Source organism: Bufo gargarizans, unplaced genomic scaffold, assembly GCF_014858855.1.
Source record: "Bufo gargarizans isolate SCDJY-AF-19 unplaced genomic scaffold, ASM1485885v1 original_scaffold_1730_pilon, whole genome shotgun sequence".
Lineage (NCBI taxonomy): Eukaryota > Metazoa > Chordata > Amphibia > Anura > Bufonidae > Bufo > Bufo gargarizans.
In genome coordinates this window covers 31,009-48,902 of record NW_025334485.1, presented here as the reverse complement: position 1 = coordinate 48,902, position 17,894 = coordinate 31,009, and the positions used below count along the sequence as shown (strand labels likewise).

Sequence of the window (17,894 nt, the reverse complement as noted above, 5' to 3'; positions counted from 1 at the left end):
CTGGGCTGCGAAAGGTCGCTTTACATGGGACGACAGAGCCGCAGATTGTCGGGAAGGACGCGTTCCTTCAGGGCCCTTTACTCCGGCTGAGAATCCTAACGATAATTGTTAATCTGCGATTTATCTGGCGGTGTAAATGTGCCGCCGATTACCCTGTGAGTGCTCATTAGCGATTATCTTTAGGATCCTCGGCCCGTGTAAAGGGCCTTTTTATAAATGCTGGGTTATCGGACTTTCTAGATTATGAGATGGAAGGAATTTCTCAGTAAAAACGTTACCAGCATTAATTACAGGCGGAGTTTCACTTTAAAGGGCTTGTCCAGGATCAGGGAAACGTGGCTGCGTGATCCCTCCCCGTCCTGGCGTAGGTAGGGTCCGCTGTGACCAGTCCATGCAGCCGCCTCCAGTTCCTCTGTCACACGCTCGGGTCAATACTCAGCGTAGTCGCCCTAATGAGCGCTCACGAGGCGCGGGTGATTACCTGCCAAACGGATCGACGGCCTCACAGAAAACACGCTTGACATGGCAGGAGAGCGGAGCACGAGGTGTCAGGGGAGCGACTGTGCGGCGTGACGCCCTGTACCAGGCTGATGGCACAAGACATCTGCTCGTCCTGTCTGGGCACTGGCCGAGGAAGCAGGACCGGTGCCAGCGCTGCCGCCCGCTCTGCCCTCACATCTCGCCCTATGTGAATTCACAAATGAAAGGAGGCGCAGTAAATAACTGAAAATCTTACACATAGGCCTCAGGCTTACATTGCTCTGCTTGCTGTCAGTGAATGGAAGGTTTCTTGTTTAGAGAGGCTTAAATCCCAACTCGATCCGATGGCTCTCACAGCTGAAAACTTGTTGCAATATATCCAGTGTAGATGCACCGAGAGTTTGTTACAATGTATCAGTCTGGCGCCCACTTATAGCGAACCTGGATGTGTCAGCAAAGTGGTTCTCACCTGCATAAATGTAATGCAAGACTGCAGTAAGGATTTACCCCCCGCCCCCCTTCCCCTTTAATTTGGCAGCTACCCCGGCTATTATTTGTTCTCCTCCGGATGGTGGTGAAGGCCACTCTCCTGAAGAAGTAAGCGATGGAGGGAGGGATGGGATGAAGGATGGCGGGGGGCCGCAGACAGCACGGGCCGTGTCATATCAAGGAGTGAGTGACCTTGCAGCATAGCCGCCCCTGTCAATCATCAGCATCTCCAGCGCAGGTGTAATTACTTCTCCTCTGGTGCTGCCTCTTCATTGACCCTTCCTATTTGTGCTGGTGTTGCTGGGTCTGCGCTAATTCAATTGCAGGAGAGCCATCTGCAGCGCGCGTTTCGCTGTGTGCCGCCAGCTGTGCGCTGAGCAGGTCATACCCTCCTAGATGCATATCAATGTGCCCGGGTACGACTGGAGAGGTCTGCGCTCCACGCTCCAGCTGGTAACTAGACAGCTGCAGAGCATCCTGGGAAAGAGAGGAGACCGGGGGGCTACGAGACCTGGAGTCGTCCTCTGATGGGTCGGGTCACTGATTTAAGGGAGGCAACCACTTACACCCACAGCGGGCTATCACCCAGCTTTCCACAGACCATTTACAATGAAATCCGACTGTTCAAAGTGAACAATCCCTTTAAGTAAGAAAATAATCCTGTGTAGCAGCACAAGCAGACACTGATACATTGTAACAATCCATCTCTGTGAGTGCAGGACTAGGCCAGCCGCTGGATGTAAAGTAGAATGTTCCCATTCACTGACAGCAAGCAGCGATTTATGTACACTGAGAGTACACAAAGTCGCATTGTAGAACGCGATTTACGTGAAATCGGCCAATCCCTTTTAATCCTGGCGGGGTCATGGAGGATTAAAGCAAATGTTTTTTTTTTTTTCCCTTCCCCCAGATCCTGCGCTGTTCTTGTCCACGGGTCGTGTTCAAGTGGGATGAGCTGCAGTTCCTTAGATGACCATGCACAAAAGTGGCGCTGTTTCTGGGGGAAAAAAAATTCTTCACCAGATCAACCATTTTTAAAGGAGTTTTTTAGGCTGCTGTTAGGGTGACGTCTGCCGCTGGTCCGTGGTGAAAATCGCCAACAGAAATTCACAAAATATGCGCCGTCAGTCAATTTCCGCTCAAACTTTTTTTTCTCCACCTTTCCGTCCCTGTGGCCCCCACTCCTTAGTGCCAGGGACTACTTTTTCCCCCCCACCTTCCATCTTTTCATTTTCACCTTTCTTCTAGATTACGGGCCGATCGTCTCGTTTCGCGGCAAGGCCTCCAGCATTCGCAGGGTGATATTTGCGCGTCCCAGCGTGCTGCATTGCAGAAAGTCTCCACCGGATAAATAAATTACAATATGACGCGTCTCGCATCTTAAAGAGCCTCTCTGCCTACACGACTGCAGTCAGGGACTGTCTCTTTAAAATCTCCCCCAAATGGCAGGCGCTGCGACCAGAGCCAAACTGGTCTCGTCTTCTTCTGGATCCTCGGGATTCCTGGGATTGTCTCCATACGGCTTGTTTCCGGTTTTCCACTGTTCACATTCAGAGCTGCATTCAGCATTCTGCTGGCTTGTCCCTGACCGCACACAACGGTTTTTGTCCACTCTGCCGCCAGTCATGTGACTTAACAACTGAGCCCTTACCGTGCAGCATTTACCTGAGCTCCCACAATGCCCCTGTGAAATGTAGCTTTAGATGTGAATGGAGTAGAAAACTTCAGCGCAAGCAGTAAAGCAGGGATGTCAAACTCATGGCCTTTGAGCTGTTGCAAAACTAGGGCATGCTGGGAGTTGTAGTTTTGCAACCGCTGGAGGGCCGATAGTTTGACATCCCTGCAGTAAAGGGTTTAGTGGTGTCGGTAGGCCTCCTGTAAAGCCTGTCCCCTGGCATGGCTAAGCATTCCCGCTGCCATTGCCAGCAGTCATTGGGGGTCAAGTGTCACTGTTCTAGCGATTAGTGGGGGTCCCGATGACTGGTGCATTGTGGGCGGTTTTTCTCTGTCCGCCGCCCCGGATCTTGCCCTTTTTTTTTGCACTGGTTTTGCGCGTTCCTCCCAGCACCCCGTCTTCCACTATTTATAAGATGTGAACATATGTGGCCATATGTCAGCCCGTACCGCGTACTATTTGGAGACAGTCAGCCATAAGGAGCGCCAGTTTTCAGCTTGTCCGCCTGCGGAGGTAGTCGAGGCGTCTTCTGGATACAAGGTGGGGTTGTAGCAGCTTCTTCTCCCGCGGGGCCTGACGCCTCTCCTACGACTTTCCTCCGGCTGGAACTTGAGATCCATGCGCGGCAGCTTGAAATGGCTTTGGGCACGTTTAAGACGTGATCGGCGGGGTGGATGGTATGGCGGGGCTGGCGTAGGCGGCCAGGACCACTCGTCCGCAACCTGATGATGGTCCGGAAAACGGTATGGGGGTGAAATAGCCTAATAAAGGTGTACCCCCGGTGTGAGGAGTGAAGCACCGCGTGACTGTAGGAATGGACTGCACGCATGGTTCCTTTTAAAGGTCTGCATAGGAGCTGCATACACAGAACGGCATTATTTGCACAGTTGCTTTTTGCATTGGAACAATAAAACTGGTTGCAAAAGTATACATACCCTCTAATATCAGTGCATCTGTACCCGCCGTATAACCCACCATTGACCGCTAGAACCCCCACCGGTCCTGGACAGGGACAGGTCTACCGTTCCTAGTGGCTGCTCATGGGTGGGTTACTCTGTTAGGGCGCATTCACACGACCGCGCCGTGTTTTCCGGTCCGCAAAGTGTGGTTCGGCAAAACACAGATGCTGCCCGTGTGCGTTCGGCAATTTTGAAATCAATGGGTCCACACCCAGATGCGAACCCGTTCATACGGTCGTGTGAATTGGCCTTTAAAGAGCTTTTCAAGGACTATTTAAAGGGGTTGTCCACGACCCATGGACAGGGGCGGCGCTCTTTCTGTAAGAGAGAAGCCATGTTTTCTGATCCAGGACAACCCCCTGTTTAATGCTTGTGGATAGTTTGGATCCAATCCCCGTGCCCGCGGCCAGTCAGCAGACAGACGCAGCGTTGCATCTATACATGTGCCTGCTGCTGCAGCACGGCCCCTCTGCTCCATTAGATTAGGCCATGGATGAGTATTCCTGGAATCGGCCCTGAAAGGGTTAAGCCTGTCATGTAGTGCTTGTACCCCCCCATACTGTGCACGGTGCCGGCAGTGCCAGGTCCATGCCCCTGGTTAATGGTAGATAGATGTATAACTGGCCAGAGGGGGGCGTGTCGCAGCAGCCGCCCGCGTTCAGGCACTATCAATCCTGGGGGACGGGCGCATTGTAAATTCTTATCAGGTGCCACGATATGGCGACCGTATTGAGATTCTGTGCGTTGACACCATACCGCCCCATCCATCACTGCCTGGCACTGGATCACTGTCCTCCCCCCACGTTAACGGGAGCGCTCCCCTCCAGCGCGCACTAACGGATGCATCCAGATCTGTTATGCAGGAGTCGCTCTGCTGATGGAGCAGAATTTTAGCTTTTTCCAATTGCAGCCGTTCTGCTGGCTGAGCAGCCTGCCAAGAGTAGTCACTCCGTCCAGTGGACGCCTGTCTATGGGAGCGTACGGCCCGGCCGACCTCCTGCAGGAGCGGGGACCCAGTGACCTGCCTGATGGTTCCTCTTCCCGCAATCACAGTGGAACTGCCATGTTAGTCACTTGGTCAGTTCATTGAATGGAGACAGGCTGCCATAAACAGCAGCTGTTGGCGCCTGCAGGGCAGTGTCCGTACTGTCTGCGTACTGAGCTGTGGTACCTGATACGGAGCGTCTATACTGTCTGCGTACTGAGCAGGGAGTGCGCCTCCGCCACCTCTGTCCTGCGGGGAGTGCGCCGCCTCTGCCCTGCGGGGAGTGCGCCTCCGCCACCTCTGCCCTGCGGGGAGTGCGCCACCTCTGCCCTGCGGGGAGTGCGCCACCTCTGCCCTGCGGGGAGTGCGCCTCCGCCACCTCTGCCCTGCGGGGAGTGCGCCTCCGCCACCTCTGCCCTGCGGGGAGTGCGCCTCCGCCCCCTCTGCCCAGCGGGGAGTGCGCCTCCGCCACCTCTGCCTGCGGGGAGTGCGCCTCCGCCACCTCTGCCCTGCGGGGAGTGCGCCTCCGCCACCTCTGCCCTGCGGGGAGTGCGCCTCCGCCACCTCTGCCCTGCGGGGAGTGCGCCACCTCTGCCCTGCGGGGAGTGCGCCACCGCGGCCGTGCGGGGAGTGCGCCACCTCTGCCCTGCGGGGAGTGCGCCTCCTCTGCCCTGCGGGGAGTGCGCCTCCTCTGCCCTGCGGGGAGTGCGCCTCCTCTGCCCTGCGGGGAGTGCGCCTCCTCTGCCCTGCGGGGAGTGCGCCTCCTCTGCCCAGCGGGGAGTGCGCCTGCGCCTCCTCTGCCCTGCGGGGAGTGCGCCTGCGCCTCCTCTGCCCTGCGGGGAGTGCCCCTCCGCCGCCTCTGCCCTGCGGGGAGTGCCCCTCCGCCGCCTCTGCCCTGCGGGGAGTGCCCCTCCGCCGCCTCTGCCCTGCGGGGAGTGCCCCTCCGCCGCCTCTGCCCTGCGGGGAGTGCCCCTCCGCCGCCTCTGCCCTGCGGGGAGTGCCCCTCCGCCGCCTCTGCCCTGCGGGGAGTGCCCCTCCGCCGCCTCTGCCCTGCGGGGAGTGCCCCTCCGCCGCCTCTGCCCTGCGGGGAGTGCCCCTCCGCCGCCTCTGCCCTGCGGGGAGTGCCCCTCCGCCGCCTCTGCCCTGCGGGGAGTGCCCCTCCGCCGCCTCTGCCCTGCGGGCGCCATCAGCTGCTGTTTATGGCAGACTGCCTCCATTCAATCGATGTTAGTCTAGTAAGTCCTAGACTAACAATTCCTAAAATCATCATGCCGACTCCACTGTGATTACGGGAAGTGAAACCACAGAAACGGAACACCGGGTCCCAGGTTTTCATTTTTAGGGGGTGTTCCTCTTTAACATCCATCTCCCCTGCCCCTCCCCCGGGGATCGCCTCCATTGCTTCTCCAGCGGCAGGAATATCACTGCGCATTCTTCTGCTTTATTAAACCTTGTTAATTGGTGTTGCTGGAGGGATGGAGGCGGCGGGCGCGCTGACATGTAACGGCTTGTGCCGGCGACAGCTGCGCGCACGATGAAATTATCGCCTCCTCGTCTTCTGCAGAGGTTAATAAAGAAATCAAAAATGCATCCTCAAAGAGGGGCGGGGGAGGGGAGGATCGGGGGGATAATCAACGGGATGCGCCTCCGAGCAAAGATTAATTTTTCTGCCGCTTGGGCAGTATTTTTTTTTATGAATGTGAATGTTTTTTGTTTTGTTTTTTTTTTCTGATTTTTCTTAATGTAAAATAAATGTCGGATTTGCCGCCGATTTTACCTTACGGGTGGAGTGCGCTCTAAGGGGACAAACTGATGTATTACTTTCCCGCGTCCAAGGAGAAGTTTCGTACACTGTAACGAGCGCTGCAGTTGTCTTTAGCTGGACACGACCAGGTCAAGTTCCCAGCTTCTGGGTGTAAACCGTAATGTTTCTGTTCACTGACAGCAAGCAGGGATCTGTTACAGAACGTGAACATTGGCACCCTGGCCGCAGTTGTGGTGGTTCCTGGTACTGGAGCTCAGTCCCATTCACTCGGCTCGAGGACTTTGGGAGGACAGAGTACACGCGTCGGCACCACGCCACATGCCCCATCAGGAGGCGGCGCTTTTTTGGCATCCGCCACCTGCGGCAAGCGTGGTATGAAGAGACCCTAAACTGGCCCTTGCACGATCAGAGTACCCCTTTAACCCCCTCAGGTGGTGTCTCTGCAGCGCGCTGCGTGCCCGGCGCTCCTTTTTCAGCTGCGATTACTTCATGCCGCTGTCGCGCTGCCAGCATTGCCTACTCTCTCCACTTTGCAGGGGTGTATGAAGTGAACAGCATGTCTCCGGCACGTTGTGTGGGATTCATTGCTATTTAAATCTCTCTGAAGACGAGCGGCATCGCACCAGCGCTGGAAGCCGTCCAGCCCCAGAAGAAGAGGGGTCAGGCTGCAGCTCCTCGCCATCTGTCCAGACGTTAATCACCATTTCGGCTGTTCGGGAACGCGCGGTTGGCGGTTACTGCCATAGGAAGGAGCAACCAGGTTCCTGGCGCGGAGTCCTACCTGCGCCGTGTACCTGCCAGACTGCACCTTCAATCCTAACTACTGTGCAAATAGTCCTTATTAAAAAATCTCCCACCGTTTTGTGTCTGCAGCTCGTCTTCTGATCTGTGTCTCCATGGTAACAGACTACAAACAACCCTTGTGTAGTCTGATCTGCAGTCGTACTTCCATCCACCTGTAACCTATCAAATGTGCCTTAGTAAGAAGTGGAAGGGAGTATGACTGCAGGAACAGACTACACAGGGGTTGTTTGTAGTCTGTTGCCATGGAAACATGAGTCTGCATGGACGATTTCCTTGTTTAGGATACATTGGGGCAATAAAATAAATGGTTGCAAAGTTTGATCTTCCCTTTAAATGCAGCTACTTTGCAAATAGTCCTTATTAAAAATCTGCCGTTTTGTGTCTGCAGCTCCTGGCAGATCTGTGTGTCTCCATGGTAACAGACTACAAACAACCCCTGCGTAGTCTGAAGCTGACGTGTTCTCCACGGACAGGACACGTAGCCTCATGCACACGACCGTTGTGTGAATCCGTGGCCGTTGTGCCGTTTTCCCATTTTTTTTCGCCGACCCATTGATTTTCAATGGGTCCGTGGAAAAATCGAAAAAATGCACCGTTTGGCAGCCGCATCCGTGATCAGTGTTTCCTGGCTGTGAAAAAAATAGGACCTGTCCTATTTTTTTCACGGCCAACGGTTCACGTACCCATTCAAGTCAATGGGTCCGTGAAAAATCACGGATGCACACAAGATTGTCATCCGCGTCCGTGATCCGTGTCCGTTTTTTCCTATCATTTCAATGGCAAACTTGACTTGGATTTTTTTTTTCATTTTTCATGTCCGTGGATCCTCCAAAAATCAAGGAAGACCCACGGACGAAAAAACAGTCACGGATCACGGACCTACGGACCCCGTTTTTGCAGACCTTAAAAAAAACGGTCGTGTGCATGAGGCCTTAATGTGTGTATTCACACATTGGTGCTTTTATCACAGTACGTGTTTTTAGCACGGATGCATGTTCTGCTTTGTCCGTGTTCACGGATCTATCGCGCCCTTCATAGTCTATGGGTCCGTGAAAACCTCGGATGCAACACAGATGCCATCCGTGTTTCACGGATCATTAGGAAGAGAGGATTAGAAAATTGAAAAAAACTGAATACCCCTTTAAGATTCATTAGGGGGGTCATATAAAAGTTTACAAAGGTGGATCTGCCCTTTAAGTGCAATGCAGGTACCTTTTGGGTAAAAACGGATGACAACCTCCCGCCAAGGGTGTGTGTATTTTACCCTTGGGGTATATGATATGCCCTGCCAGTGTGCCAGGCAGAGGATGGAAGCTGGCGTGTCACGTAGGCCCCTCCTACTTGTGAAACTTCTTGGCCGTGGGGCAGAGGGTGGTCATGTGACGTGTTTCTCAGCTGTGGATTGGAGGGTTGCCTCTAGCCCCCTGCCCTCTGGGTCACATAGTGTAGCTCGGAGTTGGCGTCCTGGCACCGGCCCACACGTTGCGCTCTGCCCCCTCTCCTCCGCTTCATTACATTCTGCAGGGTCCCGCCGGTGTCCAGCGCAGAGATGTGTATTGATTGCGGTTTGGCTCCCGCGTCTCCATTAGCATATCGTTAGCGGTGACCTTTGTTCTCCTGCAAAGCGACAACTTTTATTTATTTTCTTTTTTTGCTGAGCGAGCGGCAGGACTGCGGTAATGTGCCGCCTGTCACTCACATCGGCAAAAAGTGGGAGCAGTCGCCATCACATGGCACCCGTTCAGCGAGCGTCTCTTGTGTCGGGCACCTCACTAATTAGCGGTGGTAATTTACAGGTCACGGTCGAGGCGTAAAGGAGAACTCCGCTGACAGGAGCACATCAGTCACTGCAGATGCTTCGCTTCTGTCTCGGCCTCCGGTCACATGGCCTTGTGGCGGACAGCAGTTTAGCTCCAGAAGTGTAACTTACCGCATTGCTGTGCTGTAACTGGAAGCTAGAAGCGGTGCGATCGCAGCTCTGGGTGTGACTGGAGAAGACAAGAAAATTTACGTTAGTCGCTTAGATTGTAGGTAGAAAGGTCTTAACCTCAGACTTATTCCTGCTGACGTGACTGGGGGTTTGTTACACTGTATCAGCATAGGTAAGAGCCTGGAATCCAAGACGATACAGATGATATTGCTCATGTCTTGTTCAGTTCACAAGGCATTGTCTACACTGATACATTGTACCAAACCCTCATCCTATCCATTTGCTGTACAGATGAATGCAGTCTGTTGCTTTCTGCCTGACTGTAGCCAGGGGAGGAGGTATGGTAAAAGCGGAAATGTCCGTGCCCCCATGACAACTACTACAGTCAGGTCCATATATATTTGGACAGAGACACCGTTTTCCTAATCTCTGTTCTGTCACCACAATGGATTCCGGTGAAGTTCAGACTTTTCAGTGGGTACAAAATGATGAGGAAAATGTGAGGAACTTAAGCATTTTTTAAACGCAATCCTTTTATTTCGGGGGCTCAAAAGTCATTGGACAAATTTAATAATTGTGAATAAAATGTTACTTTCTAATACTTGGTTGTAACCCTTTGTTGGCAGTGACTGCCTGGAGTCCTGACCTCGTGGACATCACCGGACGCCGTTTCCTCCTCTTTAATGCTCGGCCTTTACCGCCGCGGTTTTCAGTTGCTGGTTGTGGCCTTTCTGTCTGAAGTTTAGTCTGTGACCAGTGACGCGCTCTATCGGGTTCAGACCCGGGGACTCGGCCGTTCTGGAATATTCCACTTCTTTAATAAACTCCTGCGTCGCTTTGGCTTTATGTTTCGGGTTATTGTCCATCCGTATTATGAACGCCGACCGATCAGTTTGGCTGGATCTGAAGACCCCAGAATTCATCCGGCTGCTTCTGTCCTGTGTCCCATCATCAATAAGCACGAGGGCCCCGGGGCCACCGGCAGCCATGCATGCCCGAGCATCGCCCTGCCTCCGCCGTGTTCTACAGACGATGCGGTATGCTCTGGATCATGAGCTGTACCGAGCCTTCGCCATACTTTTTTCTTTCCATCATTCTGGTAGAGGCTGATCTTGGTTTCATCCGTCCACAGAACGCTCTTCCAGAAGTGTGCGGGTTTTATAAGATGATTTTTTTAGCAAAGTCCAATCCATCCTTCTTAGGCCTCATGCACACGACCGTTGTTGTGTTCCGTTCCGCAAAATGGGGTTCCGTGATCAGTTTCCGTTTTTGTTTCCGTGTGTCTTCCTTTATTTTTGGAGGATCACCAGACATGAAGGAAAGTAAAAAAAAGTCTAAGTCAAGTTTGCCATGCAAAGGATAGGAAAAAAACGGACGCGCACGCGTTTTTTCACGGACCCATTGACTTGAATGGGTCCGCAAACCGTTTTCCGTGAAAAAAAATAGGACAGGTTATATTTTTTTTGACGGACTGAAACCACGGACGCGGATGACAAACGGTGCATTAGCAGAGTTTTCAACTGACCCGTTGAAAGTCAATGGGTCCGCAGAAAATCACGAAAAACGGAACAACTGAAACGGAATGAAACGGTCATGTGGATGAGGCCTTATTCTGGAGGCTGATGAGTGGCTGCACCGCACAGTGGACCCTCTGTATTACTTCCATGCCGTCTTCTCTTTATGGTAGATTTGGGTATTGATCCGCCGATATCCTGGAGAGCGTTGTCACTTGGTCGGCTGCTGTAAAGGGGCTTCTCTTCCCAGCGGTAATTATTCTGCCATCATCCAGCGCTGGTGTCTTCTGGGGGCGTCCAGGTCTTTTGCATTGTTGAGGTCACCAGCGCTTTCTTTCTTTCTCAGAATGAACCAAACTGTAGATTTTGCCGCTCCTGATAGCGCAGCAATTTCTCGGATGGGTTTTTCTGGTTTTGCAGATGAAGGACGGCTTGTTTCACCTGCACGGCGCGCTCCTGTGACCGCGTGTTTACTGCTCGGCAAAATCTTTAAAATGCAAGCACCGCACCTCACATCAACTCCAGGCCTTTTATGTGCTGAATTCAGAATGAAATAATGAAGGAACTGCCCACAGCTGCCCATGAAACAGCCTTAGGCTGGGTTCACACGGGCGTTGCAGGTGACGTACAGGAAATGATGCGGGTACGTTGCGGGAATATGCGTGATTTTTTTCCCCCGTGAGTGCAAAGTGTTTTTATGCGTTTTGCACGCGCGTGAGATAAATCAGCATGTTTGGAACCCAAACCCGAACCCAGACTTCTTCACATAAGTTTAGGTTTAGGTTAGGTGCTGTGTAGATTTTATTATTTTCCCTTATAACTTGGTTGTAAGGGAAAATAATAGCATTCCTAATACAGAATATATAGTACAATAGGGATGGAGGGGTTAAAAAATAATTAAAGCTGTAACTCACCTCATCTACTTGTTCGCGCAGCCCAGCTTCTCTTCTGTCTTCTCCTTTGATGACAGGAGGAAAAGGACCTGTGTTGACGTCACTGCACTAATCACATGATCATCACCATAGTGATGGATCATGTGATGAGCGCAGTGATGTCATCAAAGGTCCTTTTACCCAGGTCCTGAAGAAAGAAGAGAAGTCGGGCTGCGCGAACAAGTGGATGAGGCGAGTTACATTTTTTATTTTTATTTTTTTAACCCCTCCATTCCTATTAGAACGCTCCAGTACTGATATAACCTCCAGACATTACATCATGTGACTGGTATCAGCCGCTCCTCTTATAACGCTCCAGCGCTGATATAACCTCCAGACATTACATCATGTGACTGATATCAGCCGCTCCTCTTATAACGCTCCAGCGCTGATATAACCTCCAGACATTACATCATGTGACTGATATCAGCCGCTCCTCTTATAACGCTCCAGCACTGATATAACCTCCAGACATTACATCATGTGACTGATATCAGCCGCTCCTCTTATAACGCTCCAGCGCTGATATAACCTCCAGACATTACATCACATGTGACTGATATCAGCCGCTCCTCTTATAACGCTCCAGCGCTGATATAACCTCCAGAGACATTACATCCTATGTGACTGATATCAGCCGCTCCTCTTATAACGCTCCAGCACTGATATAACCTCCAGGGACATTACATCATATGTGACTGATATCAGCCGCTCCTCTTATAACGCTCCAGCACTGATATAACCTCCAGGGACATTACATCATATGTGACTGATATCAGCCGCTCCTCTTATAACGCTCCAGCACTGATATAACCTCCAGAGACATTACATCACATGTGACTGATATCAGCCGCTCCGCTTATAACGCTCCAGCACTGATATAACCTCCAGACATTACATCATGTGACTGATATCAGCCGCTCCTCTTATAACGCTCCAGCGCTGATATAACCTCCAGACATTACATCATGTGACTGATATCAGCCGCTCCTCTTATAACGCTCCAGCGCTGATATAACCTCCAGACATTACATCATGTGACTGATATCAGCCGCTCCTCTTATAACGCTCCAGCACTGATATAACCTCCAGACATTACATCATGTGACTGATATCAGCCGCTCCTCTTATAACGCTCCAGCACTGATATAACCTCCAGGGACATTACATCACATGTGACTGATATCAGCCGCTCCTCTTATAACGCTCCAGCGCTGATATAACCTCCAGACATTACATCATGTGACTGATATCAGCCGCTCCTCTTATAACGCTCCAGCGCTGATATAACCTCCAGACATTACATCATGTGACTGATATCAGCCGCTCCTCTTATAACGCTCCCACACTATTATAAGCTACAAGTTTGCTGGTCCTTTAAATGATTAACTCTTTGTTTCCCATTTGGTCCTAGGTACATTGACGATGTCATTACCCGGATTGACCGCATGTTCCCGGAGATGACCATCCATTTATCCAGACCCAACGGGACTTCCGCCATGTTGCTGGTATGTTTGGCGTTTCTTATGACTCCACCTCCGGTATATATGCCGGCTCCTGGCACTGCGGAGTTGTCAGAGCCCCGCCCCTTATTGTGTGTATATGTATACCATGACAGGAGTGGTCATCCAGCTTTCCTGGACTCCTGAACGGCATGCTGCTTTACCATAGCCATCATGTATGTGCCATTCTGGAATCTAGGAAAGCTGGGTGAGGGCCGTTATGGCAGCCATATTGTTCCTGACCCAGCTTTCCCAGTCACAGATAAAACATTGGTGAAGACTTGCATTACTGGAGAGATTTTGAGGCTGTTAACCCTCCATTTGCCGCACAGAAGTGCGATGCAGCGGACGGACCCTCGTGTCTGCTCGGCCCCTGGGTCATGACAGGACGCGCCCGCCTCCACCTTTAGCTCATAGATGTGGGATGTCAGCGCCGCGTGTCCCTGCGGAGGAGAAAGCGCCTCGTCAGGCAGGCCTAGCACTCACAGCCTCCGTATCCGAGGATGCGCCTCCAGGACCCCCGGGGCGGCCGCGTACTCAGGTGTGACAGATGCTCAGCGACCCGCAGATGGACAAAGTCACAGCGCTTCATGACAGACAAGCTTTAGCCCTTTACTGCCGTGACGAGCGAGGACGCTTTCGCCAGCATCCTGCGTAATAAAATGTTCTTCAGCTTTCCCAAGATCTCTGCCTCCTGTCAGTGAATACGGGATTTAAAGGCGTCTTTAAAGTTAGTCCATGTGACATTCGTTCCTTGCCTGGTCGGACCCCCACAGATCTAATATTGATGACCTCTCCTAAGGAAAAACCATAAAAAAACCCTCTTTAAAACCTGTCCTGACCTGAAGGTTTGTTACAGTGTATCAGTCTAGACAACACTCATTGAGCAGAACACATCAGCAGCTCCAGTATCTGTCTTGTCCTGGAATCTAGGTGATACATTGTAACAAACCCTCAGCTGTGTGACCAGGACAGACTAGCTCAGGGCACGTTTTTAGCTTTTATATACTATCAAGAAGTCCAGTGATCAGCTACTTCTCACAGCTGAAGGTTTGTTACAGTAGCATCCAGTCTAGACAGTCCTCTGCGAGCTGAGCACATTGGCAATGCAAGTCTCTGTCCTGTGCTGAGGGTTTGTTACAATGTATCATCCAGGAGTCCGATCTCGTAGAGGATTGTGCAGACTGGACACAGTTGCAACAAACCCTCAGCTGTGAGAAATAAAATCTGTGCAGCTGAGGGTCTGTTACTTTGTATCCACTCAGGTAAAATGTATCATTCTACAGTCTGTTCAGCTTTTTAGAGCCTTGGCTAGACTGGATACAATTGTAACAAACCTTCAGCTGTGAGAAGTATTAGACGGAGGCAGGTTTCTGGAAGCAAGTAGGAATGTTCCAATTCACTGACAGTAAGCAGAGATCTAGAAGGTGCAGATAAATGTAAAGCCTATGAGAAAGCTGCGGACGTTTTTGCTGCGGCTTGCGGAGTGCGAGCCCGGCATCCTGCGCCGCCTTCCCGTAGCCGACATCCGCAGCGCGGGATGAAGACGTTTTTGGGAGGCAGACCGCGTTCGGCCTCAGGGGAGGAATGGGCTTCTAATTAAAAAGTAAAGTGAACACCTGCTTCAGGGGCGGGCGGCCAAATCCAATCAGCAGACAATGGAGGAAGGCAATAGGCTGGCGGTAATTAAGAAACCGTAATCGGCGCTAAAGGATGCACAATATATTCAGTGTCGCCTCCAATTAGCGTCAAAACACCCCCCAAAAAAAAACAGGCTGCCGACACGTAGCGTCTGCGGGCTGAACACGCTATTGTCACGCTGTGCGCCGCCTCATCCTGCTGTAGTTAAAGGGCCGCAGCGCGTTTACCCCGCACACTGCTCAACCTCATCTCTGTCACACATCTTATACTCTAGTCACCTCTAGAGCTGCAAACGCGCTACAGTCGGCGCTGTATGTTAGTGATAATGTATTCCGCAATCTCCTGGCCTGATATCCCGCCGCCTCCCACCCTCCAGCTGTTTCAAAACTACAACTCCCAGAATCCTCCTTTCACTTCTGTGGGAGTTACAAGAACAGCCGAGTAAGTTTGCATGTTGGGAGTTGTAGTTTCACAGCAGTTGGAGTGCCGAAGGTTGCTGATCCCTGGTATAGAGACGTGGGGTGCCCCTTTAATTTCATCCCCTGACCCTTGCATGTATATAATGAGGGGTATTATATAGGGTGGTAAAAGAGACATTGCGCTATGGCCTTCATCTCTGAGAGGCACTTCCTGGCGGTATTATTTGGGCACCATATGGTAGAGTGTTCGCTCCATGGCAGTATGATATAGTCAGTCTCTGGAACAGACCCATATCGCTTCTGTGTTGTGTTATGTGAGCACTGTTTGGTAGTATTATGTATGGTACTATACAGCGCTATTATCTTGGCACTGTATGATAGTATATTCCTAATATGTGGGCACGGTATGGCAGGATTATGTCAGCCCTCTGTGGTGGTAGTGTACGTGGTAATGGTTTAGGCTATTTATTTGGACTCTGTATAGCAGTATTAGATGTGCTGTTGTATGTTACTAATAGATGAGCACTGTATGGCAGGGTGTATGATGCTGTTATGTTACTATGCAGCACTATTATCCTGGCAATCTCGGGTCATATTGTATTGGTACTGTTCGGCAGTACTATGTTGGCATAATATAGTATTATTAGTATATAGTAGAGTTATTTGGCGCTATATGATAGTACCAAGCATGATTCTGTGTGGGAAGTATATGGGAAATTGTAGTGGGCACTGTGTCATTATTGAAATTTGATCATGTCCTGTAGGTACTGTATGGCAGTATTATGTTGGCACTATATAGTACTGTTATTAGGCCCTGTATGGGGCTGTTATTTAGCACTCTGTGGTGTGTTGACCCTGTATAGCATTATTATTATGGCAGACCATGACACAGGTGTTGTATAGAAGTGTTAATTGCACTGTTATGTTGGCATTATATAGTTATTAGGCACTGTATGGCAGTGTTACGTGGGCACTGCATGGACTGTTGTGACCTGTATTATGGCAGTATTACGTGGGCACTGCATGGTGCTGCTATATGGCAGTATTACGTGGGCACTGCATGGTGCTGTTATGTGGCCTGTATTATGGCAGTATTACGTGGGCACTGTATGGTGCTGCTATATGGCAGTATTACGTGGGCACTGCATGGTGCTGCTATATGGCCCGTATTATGGCAGTATGACTTTCTTTGCTCTTATTTCCTCTGCCTAAAAAGGGTTTTTTTACCTCGGGGGGGGGGGGGGGGGTCTCCCCAGGCTTTGCCCCGCTGCCCCCACTATCACTTGCTATACGCGTCGATCATTTAATCCCTGTAATTTTCGGTCCCTGACGCACGACGTTCCTGACTCCTACCTGCGCGCCTCGCCTGTGACGGATGGCGGGGCGGCTGCCATTCTTCATCTGACACCGCGCGCCGCGTCTCTCCCATCTATTACTGTGATGGATTGTAATCCAGCGCAATTTATAAACAAATTGAGAGAGCGCGCCGATTTACATCTCCGGATAACGCGCCCGCTGATTGCCTTCCCCAGTCACACTCCACCCCCTCCCTCACGTCGTTCAGCCAAAGCGCTATATCAGGCGAGCGGGTAGAGCAGCGTGTCTGCTGAGGGTTGTAGTAGTAGTAGATTCTGCACAAGGCAGAGGCACAGCCCCTGCGCCCCCCTCACATATCTTCCATATTCTCCCATTATTTCCACTATTTACTATTATTACTATTATTTCCATTATTTACTAACTTTTTGCAACATTTTGACACTTTGTGTCCACAGTTTGAGACTTTTCTATCCATTTTGACTTGTCTTCTCCTCCTTCGAGTCCACTGTCCAGAATTCCCACCCTACCCTGGACTATGAGTGCAGCTTTGGGTGTGACTAGAGAAGAATCTGTAATGTAGCCCAAATTCACTAGCAGACAGGCGGCAGAGGGAACTGTTGGTGATGAAATCTGAGTTTTTCCTTCATCCGAAGCTCTCGGTCACTGCGTCCGCGCCATTTATTACAGCACGACAAGGGTTTCGTGTCCTGGCCGTCGCTTGCGAGGACCTGTAATGCCCGGCGCGGTGTGATTAATCTCAGCATGATAATTACGGGGACGGCTCATACTTCACAGAGAAGCCTGAAGAATAATCTCTCCGTCCTACAGTAATATGTCAGGAGAGTTTTGCTCTGAAGGAAAGAAGAGGAAAAGACTCAGAAACGGAGTATCTACCCTGCCCGTGTGCAGTAAGTTACTGACGGGGGAGGGGCAGACGCTGCCTGATGGGGTCTAAACGCACATCAAAGCGCCCCCCGAGGCGCGCGGAGTGCTGTGTTTAGCAGTGTGTGCTGCGTGCGGGTGAGGAGGCGCCGGCGGGCGCTGCTTATTACCTCTTACACATTTCGTGCAGTTATATACATATTTTAGTAGTTAATTATCTGTTATTTCTAGTGTCAACACTCATATGATGAGCGAGGACGGAGGCGGCAAATCTGAGTTATAAGGACACCCCAACATTCATGTCCCCCTCACCGAACCCCAAACCTTATTCCTCACCCTTACTGCTCCTGACAACCCTGACCCTCTCTTCTCCTGACAACTCCAACTCTTAATTTTGTCATGTATCTGACACCCCAATTACTTACTTCTCCTGACAACCCAAACCCTTACTTCTCCAGACAACCCAAACCCTTACTGCTCCTGGCAACCCAAACCCTTACTTCTCCTGGCAACGCTGGCCCTTACTTCTCCTGGCAACGCTGGCCCTTACTTCTCCTGGCAACGCTGGCCCTTACTTCTCCTGGCAACGCTGGCCCTTAC

The 17,894-nt window shown here is 51.3% G+C and overlaps 1 protein-coding gene across 1 annotated transcript in view; it reads left to right on the top strand.

Annotated features, from left to right (window-relative positions):
• The window catches only part of LOC122923556 (mediator of RNA polymerase II transcription subunit 27-like), a 110,510-nt gene that overhangs the window by 66,953 nt on the left and 25,663 nt on the right, over nt 1-17,894 (top strand). Inside the window, exon 4 of the mRNA XM_044274398.1 lies at nt 12,948-13,041. Within this exon, the coding sequence (XP_044130333.1) occupies nt 12,948-13,041 (94 nt within the window). The remainder of the gene's footprint in view (nt 1-12,947; nt 13,042-17,894) is intronic.